The following is a 20,777-nucleotide window of genomic DNA, read 5'->3' as shown; positions in this document are numbered from 1 at the left end:
TTTGTCACACTGTAACATAATGATGGTAACTTGCTATAATTCTCTACAGAGACGTCACTGGATTGTCACTGACCAGAAAGCATGAAATACAGCATGGGGTAAAACAAACACTATCAAAGGAGGGATTGCAGTTTTCAGGCAACTAAAACAGGTCCACGTTAGTAAACAAAGCATATCTAAATTCAACAGCTTTGCCTTGCTATGAAATCAATAGTTCCCTAGCACTCTGTGGCAGCAGGCAGTTTCAGATCTGTAAGAGAAAAGGGAAGGAGGCAATACTCTCTACAGCATACACTGCAAAAATAAAGTGAATCTCAAACAGACGCATATACTGAACTTACCAAATGGACCTTGAAAGCCCCAGTATTTACCTAGAAACAAAATGCATTGTACAGATTAGATTCATTAGAACCATGTTTGGTAGCTGTCTTTCAGTGAGCCCAAAAGGTAATACACTCAATCTGAGTTTTTCAGTTTGAACCTCTGCTGAAGTACAGATTTGGTCAGAGCATGGTGCTGACCATTTAGCAAAGAAGCCTCACCTCATTAGGAGTGATGGAGTCATTTTTAAGTATGATCAGGTTTTGCGCACTCTGCCCACTCTGTCCTGTCAGATGCCTCTCGGTCATCACTGCAGAGGGACCAGTAGTTCCTGTTGGGCCACAGGTATTATAAAACATAAAAGTGTCACTTCCTGATCCTGCAGTTAGGCATGCCTTATAACAGTAGGTCTTAGTGAGAGACCCATTGCCCCTCACTTCAATGAAATGGGGTTGTACTTTTAAGCCATGGGGCAACCTAGCATCGATGTTGTTGTTGGCCTGCTTGTATAATTCAGCAGGGGACCGTTCTCTGACCCCACAGAACCCTGCACAGCAGGAGTCCCCATACAGACTGTATCTGTAGCACTTGATAGCAGTAAGCCCAATGATTGTGAAAAGGAAAACAAAGGAGATGGCGCTCAAAGCAATAATGAGATAAAGAGTGATCTCTGAGTAATTGCTTGGACTTTTAAAGTGCCTTCTTTTATCAGGGATGATTTTGGAAACTCTGTCCACCACGGCAACAGTGATGGCTACTGATGAGGACATCGGTGGCTCTCCATTGTCTCTGACCTCCACCGTCAGGTTGAAAGTAGGTGGGCTGTCTTCCCCCAGTTTGCGAATAGTCCTAATCTCTCCAGTATGGCGCTCTACTCTGAAGAAGCCTGGATCTGAGGTTTGCACCAGGTGGAAGAACAACCAGGCATTTTGTCCTGAGTCCCCATCAATGGCTATAATTTTGGTTACCAAATATCCAGCATATGCCAAGCGTGGGATCATCTCCAGGGCTGCTGAAGTGTTGGTTGAGGTAGGATACAGAATCTGTGGAGCATGATCATTCTCGTCCACCACATAGATGTGGACAGTGACAGTACTGCTCAGTGGTGGGATCCCGGCATCCTGAGCCTGGACAACCACCTGGAACTCCCTTAGTGTCTCATAGTCAAAGGACCTGACAGCATACATGTTGCCGCTATCAGATTTAATGGAGACATAGGAGGCAACAGGTAGCCCTTCAATCTCCCCATCTAGTAGAGAATAGGATACATAGGCATTTTCAGCAACATCTGGGTCAGTGGCTTTGATAGTGCACAGCAAGGCTCCAAGGGGGTTGTTCTCAGGGATGTAAACCGAGTACACAGGTTCCTCAAAGTGTGGAGGATTGTCATTGATGTCGGAGATCTCCACATAGATCACCTTCTGGGAGGATAGAGGAGGGCTCCCAGAGTCGGTAGCCGTAACTGTGATGTTGTAGGCTGCTGCTTTCTCGTGGTCCAGTTTGCCCTGGGTGATCAAGGTGTAGGAGTTCTTGAAAGAGTTGAGTGTGAAGGGCAGGCCAGGGGGAATACGCAGACTCACCTGCTTGTTCAGCCCTGAGTCCTGGTCAGTGACACTCATCAGGGCCACCACAGTTCCTGCCTTCGCATCTTCTGGCACTGGGCTGTACAGGGAGGTCAGGACCACGTCAGGAGCATTATCGTTGGCATCCACAATGTTGACCAGCACCTTGCAGTGCCCAGCCATAGAGACAGGGCCCTGATCAGTGGCTTGCACATAGATCTCATAGGAAGATGCCTCTTCATAGTCCAAGGTACCATTAACCCTCACCTCCCCCGAGTGTGGGTCCACACTAAAGAGCTGCCTCACCTTCTGTGGGGTGTAGCTGCCAAAGGAATAGATCACATCCCCATTGGAGCCCTCATCAGGGTCTGAGGCATTGAGTTTAACCACTAACGTGCCAGGTGGGGCATTCTCCAGAAGGCTCACAGTGTAGGTGGAGCGGTCAAAGGCAGGTGGGTTGTCATTGGTATCCACAACTCGCACAGAGATCTGGGCTGTCCCAGACTTGGGGGGGTCCCCACCATCCACAGCAGTGAGCACCAGCTGCTGCAGGGCACTCTGCTCCCGGTCCAGCGGCTGCTGCAACACCAGCTCCAGGAGCTTGCTGCTGCTCTGGAAGCCTTTAAGGTCCAGGGCAAAGTGGCGGCTGGGGCTGAGGTGGTAGCTCTGCACAGAGTTGGTGCCCACGTCAGGGTCCTGGGCGCTCTCAATGTGGAAGCGAGCGCCAGGCACGGCAGACTCACTGATCTCCAGCCGGTAATCCTGGCGGGGGAAGTGTGGCGCATTGTCGTTGATGTCCAGCACCTCCACCTCCACGTTGTGCACCTCGATGGGCTGCTCGATGACCAACTCCAGGCTGAGGAAGCAGGCGGGGCTCAGCTCGCAGAGCGCCTCGCGGTCCATGCGCTCCCGCACGAGCAGCGCCCCGCGGCCCAGCTCCAGCTCCAGGTACTGCCGGCCGCTGCCCGAGGTAAGCCGTGCTCCCCTCGCCGCCAGCCGCCGCGGATCCACGCCCAGGTCGCTCGCCACGCTGCCCACGAAGGCGCCGTGCGGCAGCTCCTCCCGCACCGAGTAGCGGAGCGGCCCGCCCGCCGCCCGCCCGGCGCACAGTCCCAGCAGCAGCAGGCCCAGCACCACCGCCCGGCCGCTGCTCCGCCGAGCAGCCGCCGCCATGGCCGGCGGGGGTGGGGAGCTGCCGGAGCCCGGAGCCGCCGCGCCGGGCCCTGGCGCGGCCTCACTCCCCGCCACCGCTGCCCGGTCGCCTCATGCAAGCGGCGAGCAGCAGCCGCTGGCCGCCTCCGGCCCCGCCGCCGCCCGGTCCATGCTCGCCGGCTGCCCGAGAAGGAGGCTCCGGAGAGAAGGAGGAGGAAGGAGGAGGGACCGGGACTCGCCGGATCCGCTTTCTCCTGCTCCAGCTGCTGCGCGGGAAGAGGCGGGGGAGGACGCTAAGCCGCGGCTGGCTCCGGTTCAGCACCTGGGAGGGAACAGCGACACGGCTGCCCGCGGGAGCCGCCCCCGCGCCCGGCGGGACCCGGCGCCGCCTGCCCCGCCGCCCCGTCCCCACCCACGTGTTGCCGGCCCCACGGTGAGCCGGGCCCCTCGCTCCCGGTGGCCGCGGGCTCTCGCCGCCGAGCTGGGAGGGGTGCGGCTTCCGCACCGCCACCTCCCCCTCGTCTCCGCCCCGGCTTCGCTGCTGAAACTTCGGGGGCGCGGGGAGGGGGGGAAGGGCCGCAAACTGCCTGCACTTCTGGACCTGCTGCTGCAGTGCTAAAGTACATCCGCTTGGGAGGGTTAAATCAACGCAGGGCTCCGGGAAAAAAATGGGCCTCTAGCCAGGTCTGGTGCCGTCTGTGTGTTGCTGCAGTCTGTTTGACGACCACTTTCTTGGAGACCTGCCCCTCTGCTCCCTCGGAGATTCATCCTTGCTGCAGCACCTTCCCTCTGCCCAGCCCCTGCGGGCCCTCCTGCCCGGCTTCCACCCTCCTCCCATTCAGCTCCCTCTCACCTTTGCTGCAGCCGCTGTGCCCAGTCAGCAGCTCGGCTGGTAGAATTCTGCAAGTCACACCCACGAGTTATGAGTATTTAAGGTGGGCTTCAGTTTCTCATCCAAAGCAATCGACAGGCTCAAGGTGATCAAGTGCAGGTGGAGAGAAGATGGAGAAATGCAACACGATCTCTTTTCCAGTTACAGGTTTTTCCTCCTCTACCCTCGACGATGTAGGACTGACAAAAATAGGGTCATGAAATTGAACCTACTCAGCAGTGGGTGTGAGGGTGCTGCAGCTGCAATAAGTTTTGCCCCAATGCCATAAATGCCAGCAACGACAATAACCTTAAGCATTAATTAATATACAACACCTAAGTCACTAAGCTGATATATTTAATGAGACGAACCACAGAACATAGTCCTCCAGGGGTGCAACTATGTCGTACCTACTACCCAGTGCAGAAACTACTTCTCTGCCAGTATTTCTCTGCTGTTTTTTTTTCCTTGCTTACCCCACCAAGTCTTTTGGAATGTCCAATGAATCCTCTCTGGGTTGGGCTGGTCTATCAAGGGGAGGGGGTGACCCCAACATGCAGCTAAAACCTCTCTCATTGCTCTTTGTGGGCCTGGGCACCCCTCACCATGTGGGATGACTTTTGAGACCACAGCCTTTCACTATAAATCCCAAAAGTTTTTACCTGATGCACAAAGCCCAGAGAACAATTGCCCTAATTCTGACTCAGCACTGCTAAGCCTCTCAGCTTTTATCAGTGGCCACCATTATCAGAAGAGACAACATTAGGAGCAGGATTTATCTTTTGGCTAATGGGTTCATTTACTTCTTAGCCCATTTTTGTGGCCCAAATAATTGCCCTCATATTTTTTATAATGTGCCCAGTACCCCACTGTCTGCAAATACTGCTGTGGAACTACCCAACCCTGCTTATCTTTTTAAGTAGGATAAATGTAGGTCTGTGCAGACCAAGAAGGGCAGATAGAGATGCCAAGTGCCTAGAACATGTGGAAATGTGCCCATTTCATCCAGTTGTCTAAACAGGAGCCAAACACTTAAAAAAAAAAAAGTCAGCTTCAAATTTTTCGCTACATACCCTTCAGAACCACAATATTCACAGATTAAGGAACAAAATAGTCCAACACCCTCAAAAAAATCCTGAAAAGCAAAAACCAACACCCTGCTAAAAGCTATTTTAGAAAAAGCTATAGCAGCACTAATATGCATGGATTATGTGGCCATGTGTCAAAACAAATTGCAGTCCTCACATAAAAAAGAAGCATGAAGGGACACACCCTCAGTTTTCTAGACAATCAAATAGTGGTTTCATCCAGACAGATCATCTCTGTCCCAAACCTCCCACGTGTACAGCCAAAGTCCTCTAAAAAACATATAGCACACCAATAAAAGGCCTAAAGGGACAGCAACATTGACAACATCTAAGGCCCTGTCTTAAGGAACCTGTTGGTACAAACTCTCCTGGACATGGATAATGCCCATGCTAAGAGGCGGTGAGAAAACAAAACACATTTCTGTAGGCAATGCCTTTCTAGCCACACGTTGATTTTACTTATAGTGTATGAACGACACACACCAATCACACACCCAAGGGGGTTTAATACCATCAAGGAATCATTAACACTGTTCCTAGACTCCAGTGAGTTACTTCCGATAGATATTCAGGCTCTGCTCTATAGTGCATTCCAACTGGGTCCCCCAGCACGGAAGGGCTGATGAACGCTCAAATCCTGGCCCAACTCACTATTTACATGGCACCCAGGTTCATCTTTCCTTATGTTCTGTCTCTCTATGGACAGCTAAGACTGCACACAGCCAAAGTTTTGCAAAACACCACAGACAGTAAAACTGAACAGAGATAACACACACACACTCTTAACGGAGCCATTCTAGAACACATTCCATAATATTTTCATTCCCATCAAACGTGTTTCTACACCTCAGGTCCTTAGAAAATTTTTGCCTTTATTTCAGAATCAAAAGTCCTAGGATTGCCTGGCTTCTTGCCTTTTTGTAAGTTTTACAGCACCGGTAAAATAGGTACTCTGATTTTCATTTTACAAGTTAATACTTTAGCTTGGCTTATATACAGTAGCACTGTACAAACGTAACAGTCTTTCTCAAAATGTAATTTTATACAGTTTATGCTGACTACACAGTTTATAAGTGATATACTGAACCTTGTTCTGTTCTGATTAAATACTCCATGAGTTCCTTTAAATCTATAAAGTTATATAATATTAATTAATATTCCTTTAATTTAAATTTAATTAATTAAAATTCATAAATGGCCACAATAATATTAGTTATTTCCAACAGCTTCAGTGGTAATGCTAAGTCAGTCCTGCCAGCCTTGATTTTTAAGTCAGGAAAACTTCCATTGAGAAAACACTTTAGGATCCGGTCTGTAGTAATATTGATTTTTCTAGTGAAAGGCAAAAATTGAAACACAGAAAAACACAATTTCAGCTTCAATTCAACAGAGGCTTAGGGGCTTTCTAGTTTTCTTTTTCCCAGAGTTTTGTTGTCCAGTAATTTATTGAAATTTCATCTAAGCATCAAATTTTGAAACATCTTCATAACTCACTAGATAAAAATGTGCCCAGTGGGTTCAGGTCAATCCACACAAGCAAGAGCATCAGAATCCAACCCTGCAGCAAAAACAGCTGATAAAACATACCAGATGTGCATTTTCTGGTAAACCTGATAACCCCTGAAGTGACTGGATACTGCCTGTATGCAGTATTTATATACACAGGCCTATTGGGCTTTGCTGACATACAAAAATTGCACCACTTCAGTTAGCTTGGTTAAATTAAACGCTATGAGTCCTTTAAGTCCTGCAGAAGAAAATTAAGTATATATCAAGATAGTAATACACTGACATATATCTATGCTAGAGGTTGGAGTAATATAACTATTTTAGTATGAAAAGTCCTCACATTCCTATGCAAGCCTTCCTTGAAACATTTCTACATATAGATATGCCTGAATTAGTAGCAGCATAATACAGTGCCACAGAAATATTTCTGTGCAGATATTTCTCTTGGGAGTGACACAGTTATACACAGATATAATTCTGTAGGTATTTAGGGCATTGAAAGTCCATCCATTTCAAATCACACCTGTACAAGGAATGTTTTTATATAACATTGTAACTAGAATCACCTAACTTTGCTTGAGCAGCAATAAATCTGTGTTCAATTTGCTTCATTGCAGAACACCATGCAGAGCCCTTTCTCTGGCTATTTCTGAGTCTCACACAGCAAAAGGAGAGAGAAACACATATTAGAAAACAGGAAGATGTGAAAGTACATGTTAACTGAAGAACTCTAAGGTAATCTGACATCTGAAAAGACGTTTTGCTTCTTTGTAAATAATTTCACTTTCAGTAAATCACATCCCTTAAACATGACATCCAACGACTCAATATCACAATGTAGCTCCTTTCTGAATTGGTGGGAAGCCACCAGCTCTGAGGACTGGGCTCTAGATTTTTGCATGTAGTCTTGTCAGCATGTAGGTTTTTAGCAACAATGAGATTACTTGCATACCATATAAATACACACAGAGTTTATGCCTACTAATAAACCAGTGTGCAAAAAATACGGAAAAAAGGCTACAGAATCCATATGTTTAGCCATTAACAAGCAGATAAGCTGTGTCACTCTCTAGAAAAAACCCAGATTTTCTCTAGGTGGCTGCTTGCATGTGGTGCCTACAATTTGTCTGTCTTAGAATTAAATCAAATCTGGAGGAAAAGAACATCCATCAGTCACAGGCCAGATTACATCAACCACAATGGAAAACAATACCTTTAAAATGTAAGGGAATGACTCAGATTTGTGGAGTTTCCTATATACAGTTCTTTCCAGTGAGATGGTGCACTGTAGCACCAGCTTCTAGCCCACGGGTACTCATGAGATCTATGGAAAAAACATCCTCATAATTTCAAGGGACGCTCACACTACTTCTTCAGTCCAACCCCATCTTTCACTTCACTCTCTTGGGGATTCCTGCATTCTTCTGCACCCTACTTACTTCAGTCATGCCCCGCCCCTCCCAATCTCCTCTACTCTTCTGTGAAGGAGAATATGTGCAGGATTGTTTCTGGTGAACTTCCCATGTTTCAAGTATTATCTGATCAGTAAGATACTACCTGGAGATGATAAGACATTGTAAGGGCAGGAGTGAAATGGATTCATACCCTACAGTGGCTCCCTGCCTGACAAGCCTCTATCAGTCTCAATTTAGCAACTTGAGCGCAGAGATCCCAAAATAGGAGAAAGTAGGTTCCGCAATCAGAACAGAGCCACTGAGCGACCCCTTAAACAGACCCCTGCAGTTGAATCAGATCTCTTTCAGTATACGGTCTGCATTCTCTGTATGGGATTTTCCGGGGACATAGGATTCTCCCTTTTCCTAAAAATACTGCAAAATTGCTCCCTGAGGTAATGTAAACTTCTTGTTTCTACACCCAATGCTTCTATGTTGTTGTTGTTGTCGCTCTTATGTTCAAGTTATCTTCCGCACTTGAATTACTTGTTGACAAGTCATCTTTTCACATGCAATTTGCCCCTTCCTTGTTTAAAATAGATAGGTATGGTGCCAAATTGTTCAGCTGGATTGGCTCTGTTCTTTTGTATCTTTCCCTAAATCCATTTTTTCACATTGGTATGTATCTAGCTGGTGAGAATTTTATTTTGTATCACAAACATCCAAAGTAAGACTATTTAAAACACTGCTGTTATGGGAACCAAGGCTGCTAAACCCCAGAAAAAATCCAGTTTGTATTTAGGTCACAATTTCTTTGCAGTAGTGTACTTGCTCTTGTTCTAGAAAATAGCATGTAAAGAAAAAAGGGTCTTGGGTTGCAGTGTGGAGAGGGATCTGTGTTGTAAACCTGAATTCAGACAAACCACATATAACATCGATATCTAGAAAATAAATTTCTTTGCTTCTCCTGGTCACCAGTGTATGTTCAATTATTTATCACTTCTAACTTTAAATTTAAAGAGGGATATCTCTCTGCCTCATTCTGATTGTCTTCTGCTATATTTTTCTGATGACTTCAAAGTTCTTTCAGTGATTTATTGACCATGTCACATACTGTGCCATTCTAAATGGAAGGATATTAACAACTTGGATATTGACAAAATAACTCACATTCCTAAAGCCACCACAAAGCCTGTAAGTGCTACTTCTACTGCCAAATGTTTTCTTGAAGGTTCGTGTGTTTTCCTTTATCACCATTGTCTGTCTTCAGAGCCACAGTCTTTGTCACTCTTCTGTGCAGGCTCTAATTCTTCAGCTCAAGCCATCACCACTAAATTTCAGCTCAGTGAACTGGTTGAGAACCACACTCTAGTCAAACAAATCTCTTCATGATGATAACTGCTTTTGTTTCCCTAGCTATGTCTACTGCCTCACCCCATGCTTCTCTCACGTGTTGCATGCCCCTCTTTAGAGTTTGAGAACTGGGATAAAGTTACAAGGTAACTGTCCCCACCTTGAAACTGCATATGAATGTCAGAGAAGTTGCCCAGAAATGGAATACTCAATTTCATTTTCTGCTTTAAGGAGTTCAAACTTATTTCCTCATCTCCCTAGAAAGCACCTTCATCATAAGCCACATGATGTCCTCTACCTCCTTACTGAAACAAGACAAAAACTTAAGCCATTCTAGGTCAAAGGGAACAGCAATATAAGAAGTATCATCCTGTATCCCAATACCTGAGGCACCCACTTGGAAAGGAGGAGATGATGGTAGAAACCTGGTTTTGCTCCAAGAAGTTTTATTAACTTTATACTAAACCACCTCAGGATATAATTCACAGTAGAACTAGTTCTAATGTTATATAGCTTTTGTGTTACTTCTTAGACACACACACACATCTGTGTTTGCTAGTGATGATAAACTACTTTCACAGCATGAGTCCTCCCATTTCATGCTCATAGTACCAGACCCTTATGACACAGTGTCACAGACAATGTATAACCAGTACCATTACATCTGCAACAGCACCTTTTATTCTCTGCTATTTTAAACTCTTTTTATTAATACATAAATATTGAGCTCTATAGTTTTAGTTTAATTTTACTTATGTCACCTTTTTCCTATCCTATCCACAACATTTAATAGTCAGATAGTCCTTGAGCTATCTTTTGGGGAGCCCCATTCGTACCTGTACTTTTCATGCATATTATTCTCATGTCCAGGCATATCAGTATTTTGTTAACTTTACCCCTCCTATGAGAAGAGCCCAAATCTGAAGGGGTCTATTTTAATTTTTTTTCTCTTGAAAGCCAGTTCTCCTGGAAGTTTTTCTACCTTGTCCAACATCATGCATATATCTGCCAGTAAGCCATATTTCTGAGGAACAGATACATCCTGGCACAAAGTTACTTGAGACATTGTTTTATCCTGTTAAACAACACTATCTACTAGACTTGGATGGTCCTATCAGTCCAAATCTCTGCTGATGACTCCTGAGCTCTCCTAACTGGACATCCAAGTTGGACTGCAGCTCTAAATCTCCCAGTGTTGTCTTCCTGTTCACAGTCTGGCTCTTAAACCCATCCTTTTCTTCTTTTCTTGTCTATCTATGCTCCCTCCTAAATATTTGTTCCATGTGGTTTTGTTTTTTAATTTCCTTTTTACTAGCCACAGCTTAAATTCAACTTTCTATCTTTTATTTATACTATCCTCCCCTTTTTTCATTTTGGTCTCTATTATTTTCTCCATCTTGTCTCTTTCCATTGAATATTCTCTTCTTTCCTTTGCATCTTCTACCTCTACTTCATTCATTTATTTTCTACTCCATTTTCCCTCAGTCCTCCTACCTCATTCTGTTTTTGTGGGTCATCCACTCATTTCCTCTCTTTATGTTGATTTCCCGTATTTATTTCCCCTCAATGTCCTAGAGCTTTTGTGTTTGTCCTTCTGGATATACAAGAAATTTACTGTGTTCCAAAATAATGCTGATAAGGGATGCTGGTATCTCCTTTTCCCTTCATTTTTGTCTACACAACTCAAGTAAAGTAGGAAGCTAAGCATCAAACAGTGGCATGGAGCCAATGGAAACAGAGACCCAGCTATAAAAATAGATAACGAGAATCAAAAGTACAGGCAAGGAGTAATATGAGGAACAGTCACCTTCTTCTTTGCTGAGAAAGATTGACAGCATCTTCTTGAAAGCCTGTCAGTGCCTCTCTTTAATAGGCAAAAGAGGTCAAGTTTGCATTATAAAAGACTACGCAAGTACCCAAGTACTGTGTGTTCACTCTCTTGACAACATATACCTAGTTACATCTATTAACTTTATTTCTGCTCCCTGCTTACTCCTAAGAGTCTCTTAGAAGTTAACCACCTAAATCTGAAACTGGATCTGAAACTGCCCAGTTTGGATCTGAAAAGAGGTTGGCAATCAGTGAGTTTGTTATCACTCTCTTTTAATGATGACCTGTTTGCCTTTGAGCATATTAGAAGTACTGACTGTCAATGCCCTAACTATAACCTGTACATCTTGTGCTAGATCAGATTTTGCTTTTTGGAAGGTCAGTGCTTTCTCCCCCTTCATTTGCACTTTTCTTTCTTGCTCTACTGCTCACGTAATGACTTTTCCAAGTTTGTTGCATTTCCTAATAGCATCTCTATGAGTTCTCTTAATCTGGGAAAGTATATCAAGTTAGAAAATTATAAAGTTAACACATAAAAGCATATCTTAAGCTTTAATTGCTACAGACCACCCTATATGGGGATTTAATCCAAATGAATGAAGAGGAACAAAATGACCTAAAATAAGTTGTCAAGAAGATGGAGAACTGGAGCCTTAAAATGCACAGCTGAGGAATATGATATAACTGTGAAATTAAAGAAGTTTACCTAAGACTTATAAAGGGATGAGACACAATAATGGTGCAAAAGCTCCCAAACACCACCCATTCCTAAGGGAAATCAATGGCAAGTCCCAGATCAGTCTACTGTCACCAATGAATGAGAACCTATGAGCCATGATAGGTCCCTTGTCTTCTGCATTGCACACAAATGATCCTGCTCACCAGTGATCATCAGGCACATGAGCTGATGCTCGTGAGTGTGTGAGTGTGAGTGAGCAAAGTCTATAAAAGAATGAGCGAGAGTGGGAAACTTTAGAGATCTTGCAGAAGAAAATAACTTTTCCCTTCCAAAGATCTTGCATTCAGTCTGTTATACTAATTTTCTACATAACAATTCCAGATTCTTCTGTGAGAGACAGTATTTGTACACAAGGTCAGATCCTGAGAGGATAAGGATTCAGTCAGAAAGGATAAGGCACAGCAATAGCCAGAAGATGCTGCAAGGAACCAAGAGAAAACAAAACCAGACAATACTGCGTGGAAGGGCAACAATAAGTTTTGCAACGCAGAGAGAGTTTAAGAAAGGGTTGAGGGCACAGCTGTATCAACTCTCTGCTCCAGGTCCACTTCCTCACCTACATACAGACATCAGCACCAGCTCCTTCATCCTTCTTCACAGTTCCTCACAGCCTCTAGCACTCACTGTTGCTATTGCTGCTGGAGAACAGGACTACCTCCAGGTAGCTGGAAGGGTTGGAAGGAGCAGAGCAGGAGGGAGATGAGATAGGAGAAGTCAGCAGCATCTCTCAGCTCACTACCTGGATGAGAACAGTGGCAGAGAATGAGGTAGTGGTGAACAGCCCTTAGAAAATACAACTGTAACATCACACACAGTATTAAAAAAGGATTTGGCAGCATGGTATGAAAAAAAAAATATCCTGTGTTGCGCAGGCTGACAGGCCCACCTCTGGGTGAAACAGTGGTCAAGTTAAGAAGATGACAGAAAGCCACTGTCCACAGCTGCCCAGCTCAGGGCATGTATGGCCAGCTTCAGGACTGGTGAGATAGCTCTTTTCAGATTCACGAGTGCAACAAGTTCACCTCTGATTTATAGCACATAAAGGCATCTGAGAGTACTCAGAAGGAAAAGAAAAGGGGAGATACACATACGCGGTGGGGCAGATTATGACCAGAAGCCCAGAGGAAGGATTGAGAAGCAATGGTTATCATACAGTAACAAGAAGGGGGGAAAAAGTTCCCTGGAGCTAAGTTGGGGCTTTCGAAAATGGGACAAGACAAGAGTGAGATGGTGACAGAAGCAGTTGATCATGCCATAAAAACAGGAAGTCAGGAGAACTGGGTTCTGTTCACTATGACATCAAGGGCTTCATGATTTGTGGCAAGTGTCTTAATTGGTCCCTAAGATGTCAGCAATACCTGGGCTCAAATGGCCAGTGCAAGGTTTAAAGCACTGCTGTGAAGGATACTTGGACATTCTCAAGGAATAAGATACATATACATATGTATAATTTATTATTTGTAATGCATGCTGAAGGGAGAGAACTGTTTGGCATTTTTAAAGTATACATTAAGTAAATCTGTTTTCAAACTTCAGAATTCTTAAAACCTCAGTGACATGAAATATTTATATTTTTAATTTAGTAAGAGTTTATTATTTCCTTCCTTGAGCATAAGAATTCTTACAGAATAGGTCAGAGTGGTAGACCTAATAAAATATTATTTTAAAAGCTAGGCTATATCTGGTGTTTAGTGCTAGTTAGTACTACAGTACTAATACATATTTACCTTATGCATTTTGCATGGATCATACACATGGCAAACTCATTCTTTGGTACTGAGGGAAACCCACATTGTATGTACCTGTCCCTGCTATGCATGGTTCTGTGATGCAGAAGGTGGGGAACCCTGCCTGGTCCTCAGCTGCTCTTCCAGAAGGCCACAGATCTCCCACAGGTCATAACTGCCAACCTTACAGGGGTACATCTGTTAGCCCTGCTATGCCTCAAATGACCCTAGACTTCTAGCTTTTAATAACTCAGCTGAGCTCAGTGTATTTCTTCCATCCTTGAACAGAGAAACCACATCAGGATGTGTGAGACTGAGTGATAAGCAGTGACAATGAGATCAAATGTACCCACTGAAATCAATCCCCGCTTCTTGTACTAATCAAAACATTGACTTCCACAACCAGATAGACCTGCAATGTCTTAGTGTGATTCCTCTCATTTCATATTATTTTTATACTGTCCTGTTTGGTGACAGATTTCAGGATTGAGCATCTGGAATACAAACTATTACTGGCCACAGGGTTAGGAAAAAAACTAGAATAATGTCCAGCTGCAGCACCAGTGTTCCTCCTGGGTTTCTTTATCACACTGAACAGTGGCTGAAGGCACAAAGTTTAGAGGTCTTCAAGTCCAGTCCACTGAGAAGGCGCCCAAATCCCCAGACCATTACTACAGTGGTCAGGGGAGGAATTTCTGTGGAAACTGAGCCAGTATCCAGCCAACAAAGTCAATGTTCATGATATCAAAAACGGCAGCCTGGTTCTGTGTCCTGGAAAGGGCACAGGAAGAACAGGAGACTGGGTCTGGTCCCTCTCTCAGGGGTTTATATATTTTAAATCAGAGTACAATCTGAAAACATTCCTGGGAGTAAGAACTAGATCTCAGTAGAAGGTGAGGAAAGAGGGACAAGAACTGGGGAGGACAAAATGGAAGTAGAAAGGGACAAAAAGAGGTTTGGAAGGACAGGGAGGCACAACCCAATCAGTATTCCTATCCTTTGAGTACTTAGTCCTGCAACCATAGTTATCTTTCTGCTGTACATACATTGCGATCAATCTTGTCATTGTACTTTCACCACAGACTTTTGGTTCTTTTTTAGTCCTTCATTCAAGAATTCTTGGCACGTAAGACCACCTACAATGGGAACTCTGCCAAATGTGAATACTACTGAGTTATTTTCTGGTTTCTATACTGCTGCAATATGAAAGCCTTTACACTTTCCAGTCTTGCTAGAATCTCTCTGAAACAAAGCATCTTCATGTCCAAATAAACGGCCCTGCTTCTGAAATTCTACATACCACTCATATCACTGCAATCAGACAATGAAATCTTCATAAAGCCTCCTTCCTTCCACTCCAATAGAAGACAATATATAGTAATAGCTCTCCAAATACACCTTCTACTCTTGATTTGATGAAACTCTTAACATAACTTGCTATTGGATGTGGATTCTCATCCAGGTTTTTTTTGTTTTAGTTTGGGTTTTTTGGCCACCTGTTCCACACCTTCCTTTCCTTCCTTCAGCAAGTTTCTTTGTTAGCATCTCCAAGTCACCTCCCAGTTTTCTCTCTTCCTCCTGCCAGTTCTCATCTGACTTTCCTGAAATGCATAATATTCACCAACACTAAGCTTATATTTGGTAGTTCACTTTGGAACATCTCAGAGTACTTCACAAAGGAGCAGTCAGTATGACTGACAGAAATTTACAATGGGAAAATTCCTCACAATGGCAGAAGGACACACCAAGACCATGCAGGAGAATCAAGAACAGATCCTACCTGACTCCCACAACCCAGTTCTGTGCTCTGCTCATGGGATCACTTAGTCTGCTCCTGTGCAATGCATTTCTATACCATCTGCACTGAATTTAGGGACCCTCCTTTTCCCTGTACCCTAGTCCTGGACTCAGCATTGGGTTTTTCCTCCCAGCCTACCTGTTCTCAGCTCCAGCCCCAGCCTCAACTTTGGTCTGGGCCACAATCATACAACTGCAATTATAGGAAGGTCCTGCCAGCTCTTGGCTGAAGCTTGGCTCTATGCTGCCAGGAGTCAGAAGGAACTGAGCTTCCCAGCTCTTGCAAGCATCTACCAAGTACAGTGAACAAGAATTTCTCAAAAGCTTGTAACTCATCCAACCTTAGCAGATCTTAATGGCTATGAAACAGGACACGAAGACCACTTCATAACAAGTATCAGGTCCTTTTCCCAAAAATAGACTTCAGCGAGACTTTTATAGGAAAAATCAGACACATTTTTATTATAGGCAAAAAGAATATTTCTCACTACCCTCAGTCTGAGGAATGACCAAACTGTCCAGTCAAACTTTTCTAACAGACAGCCCCTGGTTCACACATATTACCACGCTGAGAGACTAGAGGCTTTTATAATGAATAACATCAGGCCAGTTTTATAGTAAGCAGTGATATGAACACAGCCTGAAACACTGAGTAGTTTTCATTCATTCAGTAATGGACAGAGCTGGAAATATAGAATTCCATAGCTCCAAGATATACAATTGCAATTGCTTTCATTAAACAAAAAAGAGTAATTTGAAAGTTGCTCACACTGCTGAATTTCCTTCCAGCTCTTACTGAGGTGACAGAGTTCTCTTCAGATAGCACTTTAACCTATCCTTTAGTTTATGCAAAATATTCCCCATGTAAATAATATAGGTTTGCTACCAGAAGGAAATCCAGTCTGAAAACAAGATGCTACTATATACAGTAACTAGTATTGTCCAGTTTGCCTCTGTGAAAGTCTTTTGAAAAACATTCCTTTTGGAAGAATTAATATTATATTAAAAATGCATGGTATTGAGTGACTCAACGATACTTATAATAGTAACTAGAAAGTGGCTTTCAGGCAGAACATTTTTATATATAAAATTCTCCCCACTGTATTGGAAGCAAACCAGGCTTGAGCATTAGCAGCAGCCAAACACATACTTGGAACAGTCTAACGATACAGCATTGCAGATGATAAAAATAATAATTCTGCTGCCTCTGTGGAGGTGGCTGGAAGCTCTTGGTACAGAAAGATTAAATATAAGATAATGTAATATATATTTGTTTGGAAATTTTAATGTATTTTAAATGGCCACAAGTTATGGAGATTTTCCAGACTGCACATGAAAAATGCTTTTGCCGTGACCATGATTTATTTAGAGCCAATGGTGGTTGGGTTTTTTGTTTTGATTTGGGTTTTGAGGGTGGGGTGGGTGGGTGTTGGTTTTCTGGTGGGGGTTGGTTGGTGTTTGGGGTTTTCTTTTTCATTGGTTTTTTTTGTTTGTTTGTTTTTTATTTTTTTACAAATGAGAAAAAATATGGCAATATTTTCAGGGGAAAAAAAACCTAAACAAAACAAACCATAGCTATTGTAAGACCATTCTTCTGTCACTTCTCTTCTAACTGATTCTGTAGAACAGAAGTCATGTTAGGAGGGAATAGGGACATTTATAGGTATCTTGGGCTTTTTCAATGTTTTGGACTGCCATGAGGTGGAATTCAAGACTCCTCAAAGTCCTCCAAGTCCAGAAGTAAGTGCTGTCCCATTAAACAAATTACCATCTCCATTCTGTAATGGCAGAAGAGCATCAATGATAGTCCTGAAAACCTGCAAGCTGTCTAATCTTGAATACTAGATCCAGTGTAAAAGTTAAACTTCTCCATAAGTCTTACAATAGTGTAATCTCAGATAAGAATCACTGCGGTTGTGGGGGAATAGATATTAAGACTCTGAAGTGAGGTAACACACGTTTACAGGTGCTCAAATGTTTCTTTCTTTCACAGAATCACAGAACGGTAGGGATTGGAAATGACCTCTAGAGATCATCTTGTCCAACCCCCCTGCTTGAGGAGGTACACCTAGAGCAGGGGGCACATGAGTGCTTCCAGGTGGGTTTTGAATATTTCCAGAGGAGGACACTCCACAACCTTTCTGGGCAGCCTGTTCCACTGTTCTTTCACCCTCCCAGTAAAGAAGTTCTTTCTCATGTTTAGGTGGAACTTCCTGTGTTCCAACTTGTGCCCATTGCCCTTGGCCTGTCATCAGGCACTACTGAAAAGAGCCTAGTCTCATCGTCCTGACACCCACCCTTTAGACATTTATAGGTATTGATGAAATCCCCCCTCAGTCTTTTCTTCTCCAGGCTGAACAAACCCAAGTCTTTCAGCCTTTCCTCATAAGGGAGATACTCCAGCCCCCTGATCACCTTGGTAGCTCTCCATTGGATTCGCTCAAGCAGTTCTGCATCCTTCTTAAACTGGGGGGCCCAAAACCGGACACAGTACTCCAAATGTGGTCTCACTAGGGCAGAGAAGAGGAGGAGGATAACCTCCCTCAACCTGCTGGCCACAATCCTTTTTATGCACCCCAGGATACTGTTGGCCTTCTTGGCCACAAGGGCACGGTGCTGCCTCATGGTCAGCTTATTGTCCACCAGCACTCCCAGGTCCTTCTCAACAGAGCCGCTTTCCAGCAGGTCAGCCCCCAACCTGTACTGGTGCATGGGGTTGTTCCTCTCCAGGTGCAGGACCTTGCACTTGCTTTTGTTGAATTTCATGGGGTTCCCCTTGGCCCACCTCTCCAGCCTGTCCAGGTCTTGGATGGCAGCACAGCCTTCCGGCATATCAGCCACTCCTCCCAGCTAGGTATCATCAGAAAACATGTTGAGATTACACTCTATCCCATCATCCAGGTCATTGATGAATATCTTGAACAGGACTGGACCAGCACAGACCCCTGGGGAACACCATTAGTAACTGGTCTCCATCCAGACTCTGCTCCATTGATCACGACACTCTGAGTTCTGTTGTTGAGCCAGTTCTCTATCCACCTTAGTGTCCACTCATCCAACCCCCACTTCCTTAGCTTGTCTATGAGGATGTTATGGGAGACAATGTCAAATGCTTTACTGAAGTCAAGATAGACAACATCCACTGCTCTCCCTTCTTTGACCCAGCCAGTCATGCCATCACAGAAGGCTATCAGGTTGGTCAAGCATGATCTTCCCTTGGTGAATCCATGTTGAGTACTTCTGATAACCTTCTTGTCCTCTACATGCCTGGAGATGACCTCCAGGATTAACTGCTTCATCACCTTTCCAGGGATGGAGGTGAGGCTGACTGGCCTATAGTTTCCTGGGTCCTCCTTCTTGCCCTTTTTGAAGATTGGAGTGACATTTACTTTCCTCCAGTCCTCGGGCACCTCTTCTGCCCTCCTTGACCTTTCAAAGATAATGGAGAGTGGCTGAGCAAGAACATCTGCCATCTCACTCAGCACTCATGGGTGCATCCCATCGTGGCCTGCAGATTTGCAAGGATCCAGTTTGCATAGGTGATCTCTGACCCAATCCTTCTCAACCAATGGTAAGTCTTCCTTTCTCCAGATATTTTCGCCCTCTTCTGGGGGCTGGGATGCCTGAGGGCCAACCTTAGCAGTAAAGGCTGAAGCAAAGAAGGCATTCAGTAACTCCACCTTCTCTGCATTCTGCATCGCCAGTGCCCCTTCTTTTGCAGCAGTGGGCCCACTGTATCCCCAGTCTTTCTTTTACTGCCGATGTATTCTTGTTATCTTTTACATCCCTTGCCAGATTTAGTTCCAAGTGGGCCTTGGCCTTCCTCACCACATCTCTGCATACCCTGACAACATTCCTATATTCGTCCCAAGTGGCCAGCCTCTTTTTTCACATACTGTGAACCTCCCTCTTCCATTTGAGTTTCTCTAGAAGCTCTTCACTCATTCATCCAGGTCTCCTGGGTCTTCTGTGTGACTTCTTCCTCCTAGGGGATGCACCAATTCTGAGCTCAGAAGAAGTGGTCCTTGAATATTCACCAGCTCTCTTGGACCCCCCTGCCTTCTAGAGCCCTAGCCCATGGGATTCCTCCTAGCAGGTCTTTGAAGAGGCCAAAGTTGGCTCTTCTGAAGTCCAAGGCTGTAACCCGACTTGTTGCTCTGCTTTTACCACACAATATCATAAACTCAACTATCTCATGGTCACTGCAGCCAACATGTACTTTGTACTTTTAACAATCTTGTGGTCAGTAGTACAATGAATGAATAAAATCTGATAAAATCAGAATCTTGATTACAAGTAGATAAGTAAGCATTCAAAAGGGCATTACAAAGGAAATTTATGGATGGCATAATCATTCCATATTTTAAAGGCGAGATTTATGAATTATTCCAAAAACCTCCTTGCTCTCTGGCAGAAGGGAAAAGAAATTAAACAGTCCTTACAGGATTTCAATTTGGAAGTATTGGTGCAGTTACCTCCACCACAGATAGCACTCAGCTGGTATCAGTGATACAGTGTAGGCATAGGCCTAGGTAAGTACAGGTTCATTTTGAAGTATTAACAATGATTTCCAGTAAACTGAATTTTACATTAAATCAGAATTATGTTTCATTTAAGTGCACTAGAAAAAGACATCCCTTCTCTTTTGTTCTTTTATCTTACTGGTATTTCTAATCTGGCAGGTATCTCTACCCCATTAATTTGCCTCTTTAGCACTGTTTTCAACAGTTCACAAAACGTCACCCAGGGGAAACAAAAAACATTAACACAATGTATCCTTTCAAATCAGGCCATATGTAGAAGATTAAATTATTCAATATGCATCATGTATGAAAACTGACATTTCCTTTAATCAGCTTCCTGATGACATTCATCATTGCTTTCATCAGTGAACTAGACTACAATGATAGTGTATAATCCCCTTCCATCTACTTTACTTGTGTGCTAGAGTTACCAATAGGTTCAAGACAGAGTAATAGAACCTGTAAATTTCAAAGCAAAAAGAGTAGAAAATTGAAAGGTAGAGTAGGATTTGAGCTACAGATTCTTATATAGTACACCACAAACTAATAGCTGCAGTAAAGCCATTTCCACAGCTTCCCATTAAATCAGGATACTACACCATGGAGCATCTCTTCTCTTCCCTGTTTACAGTTAGGCTAGAACCCTGTGTGCACACAACCAACAGCTGTTTCAACTGGGCTCATAATTTATATGGTGATATTTTATCTAAGGAACTTGTATTTTATAAGGGGGGAGAGAGAGAAGAAAATTAAAATCTTCTCAGTTACATCTCAGTTATACGTAGCTGAGGATAAAGGTAAGATCTAGGCTTCCTGTGGGAGCTGAATTATTAGCATAAATGCTTTCTAGAAAAGGAAAATAGCTATTCTATTGCAGAAAAAAATTCTTTCAGAAGAGAATTTAGGATGGC

At 43.8% G+C, this 20,777-nt stretch overlaps 1 protein-coding gene across 5 annotated transcripts in view; it reads right to left on the bottom strand.

Annotated features, from left to right (window-relative positions):
- Positions 1–20,777, bottom strand: part of LOC104049877 (protocadherin alpha-C2) — a 94,527-nt gene that overhangs the window by 46,864 nt on the left and 26,886 nt on the right. The window contains exons 1-2 of one of the 5 annotated variants that reach the window (XM_064458807.1): positions 543–3,427; positions 342–371 (exon numbers count right to left, since the gene is read on the bottom strand). The exons of 3 other annotated variants lie outside the window; for them this stretch is intronic. In XM_064458807.1, the coding sequence (XP_064314877.1) occupies positions 342–371; positions 543–3,056 (2,544 nt within the window). In that variant the 5' untranslated portion in view covers positions 3,057–3,427. Of the gene's footprint in view, positions 1–341; positions 372–542; positions 3,428–20,777 lie in introns of those variants that run through there. One more of the 5 variants, XM_064458809.1, reaches the window with a different exon arrangement.

This window comes from Phalacrocorax carbo, chromosome 8 (genome assembly GCF_963921805.1).
Source record: "Phalacrocorax carbo chromosome 8, bPhaCar2.1, whole genome shotgun sequence".
In the NCBI taxonomy this organism is placed as follows: domain Eukaryota; kingdom Metazoa; phylum Chordata; class Aves; order Suliformes; family Phalacrocoracidae; genus Phalacrocorax; species Phalacrocorax carbo.
This window is presented reverse-complemented; position numbering and strand designations above follow the sequence as displayed.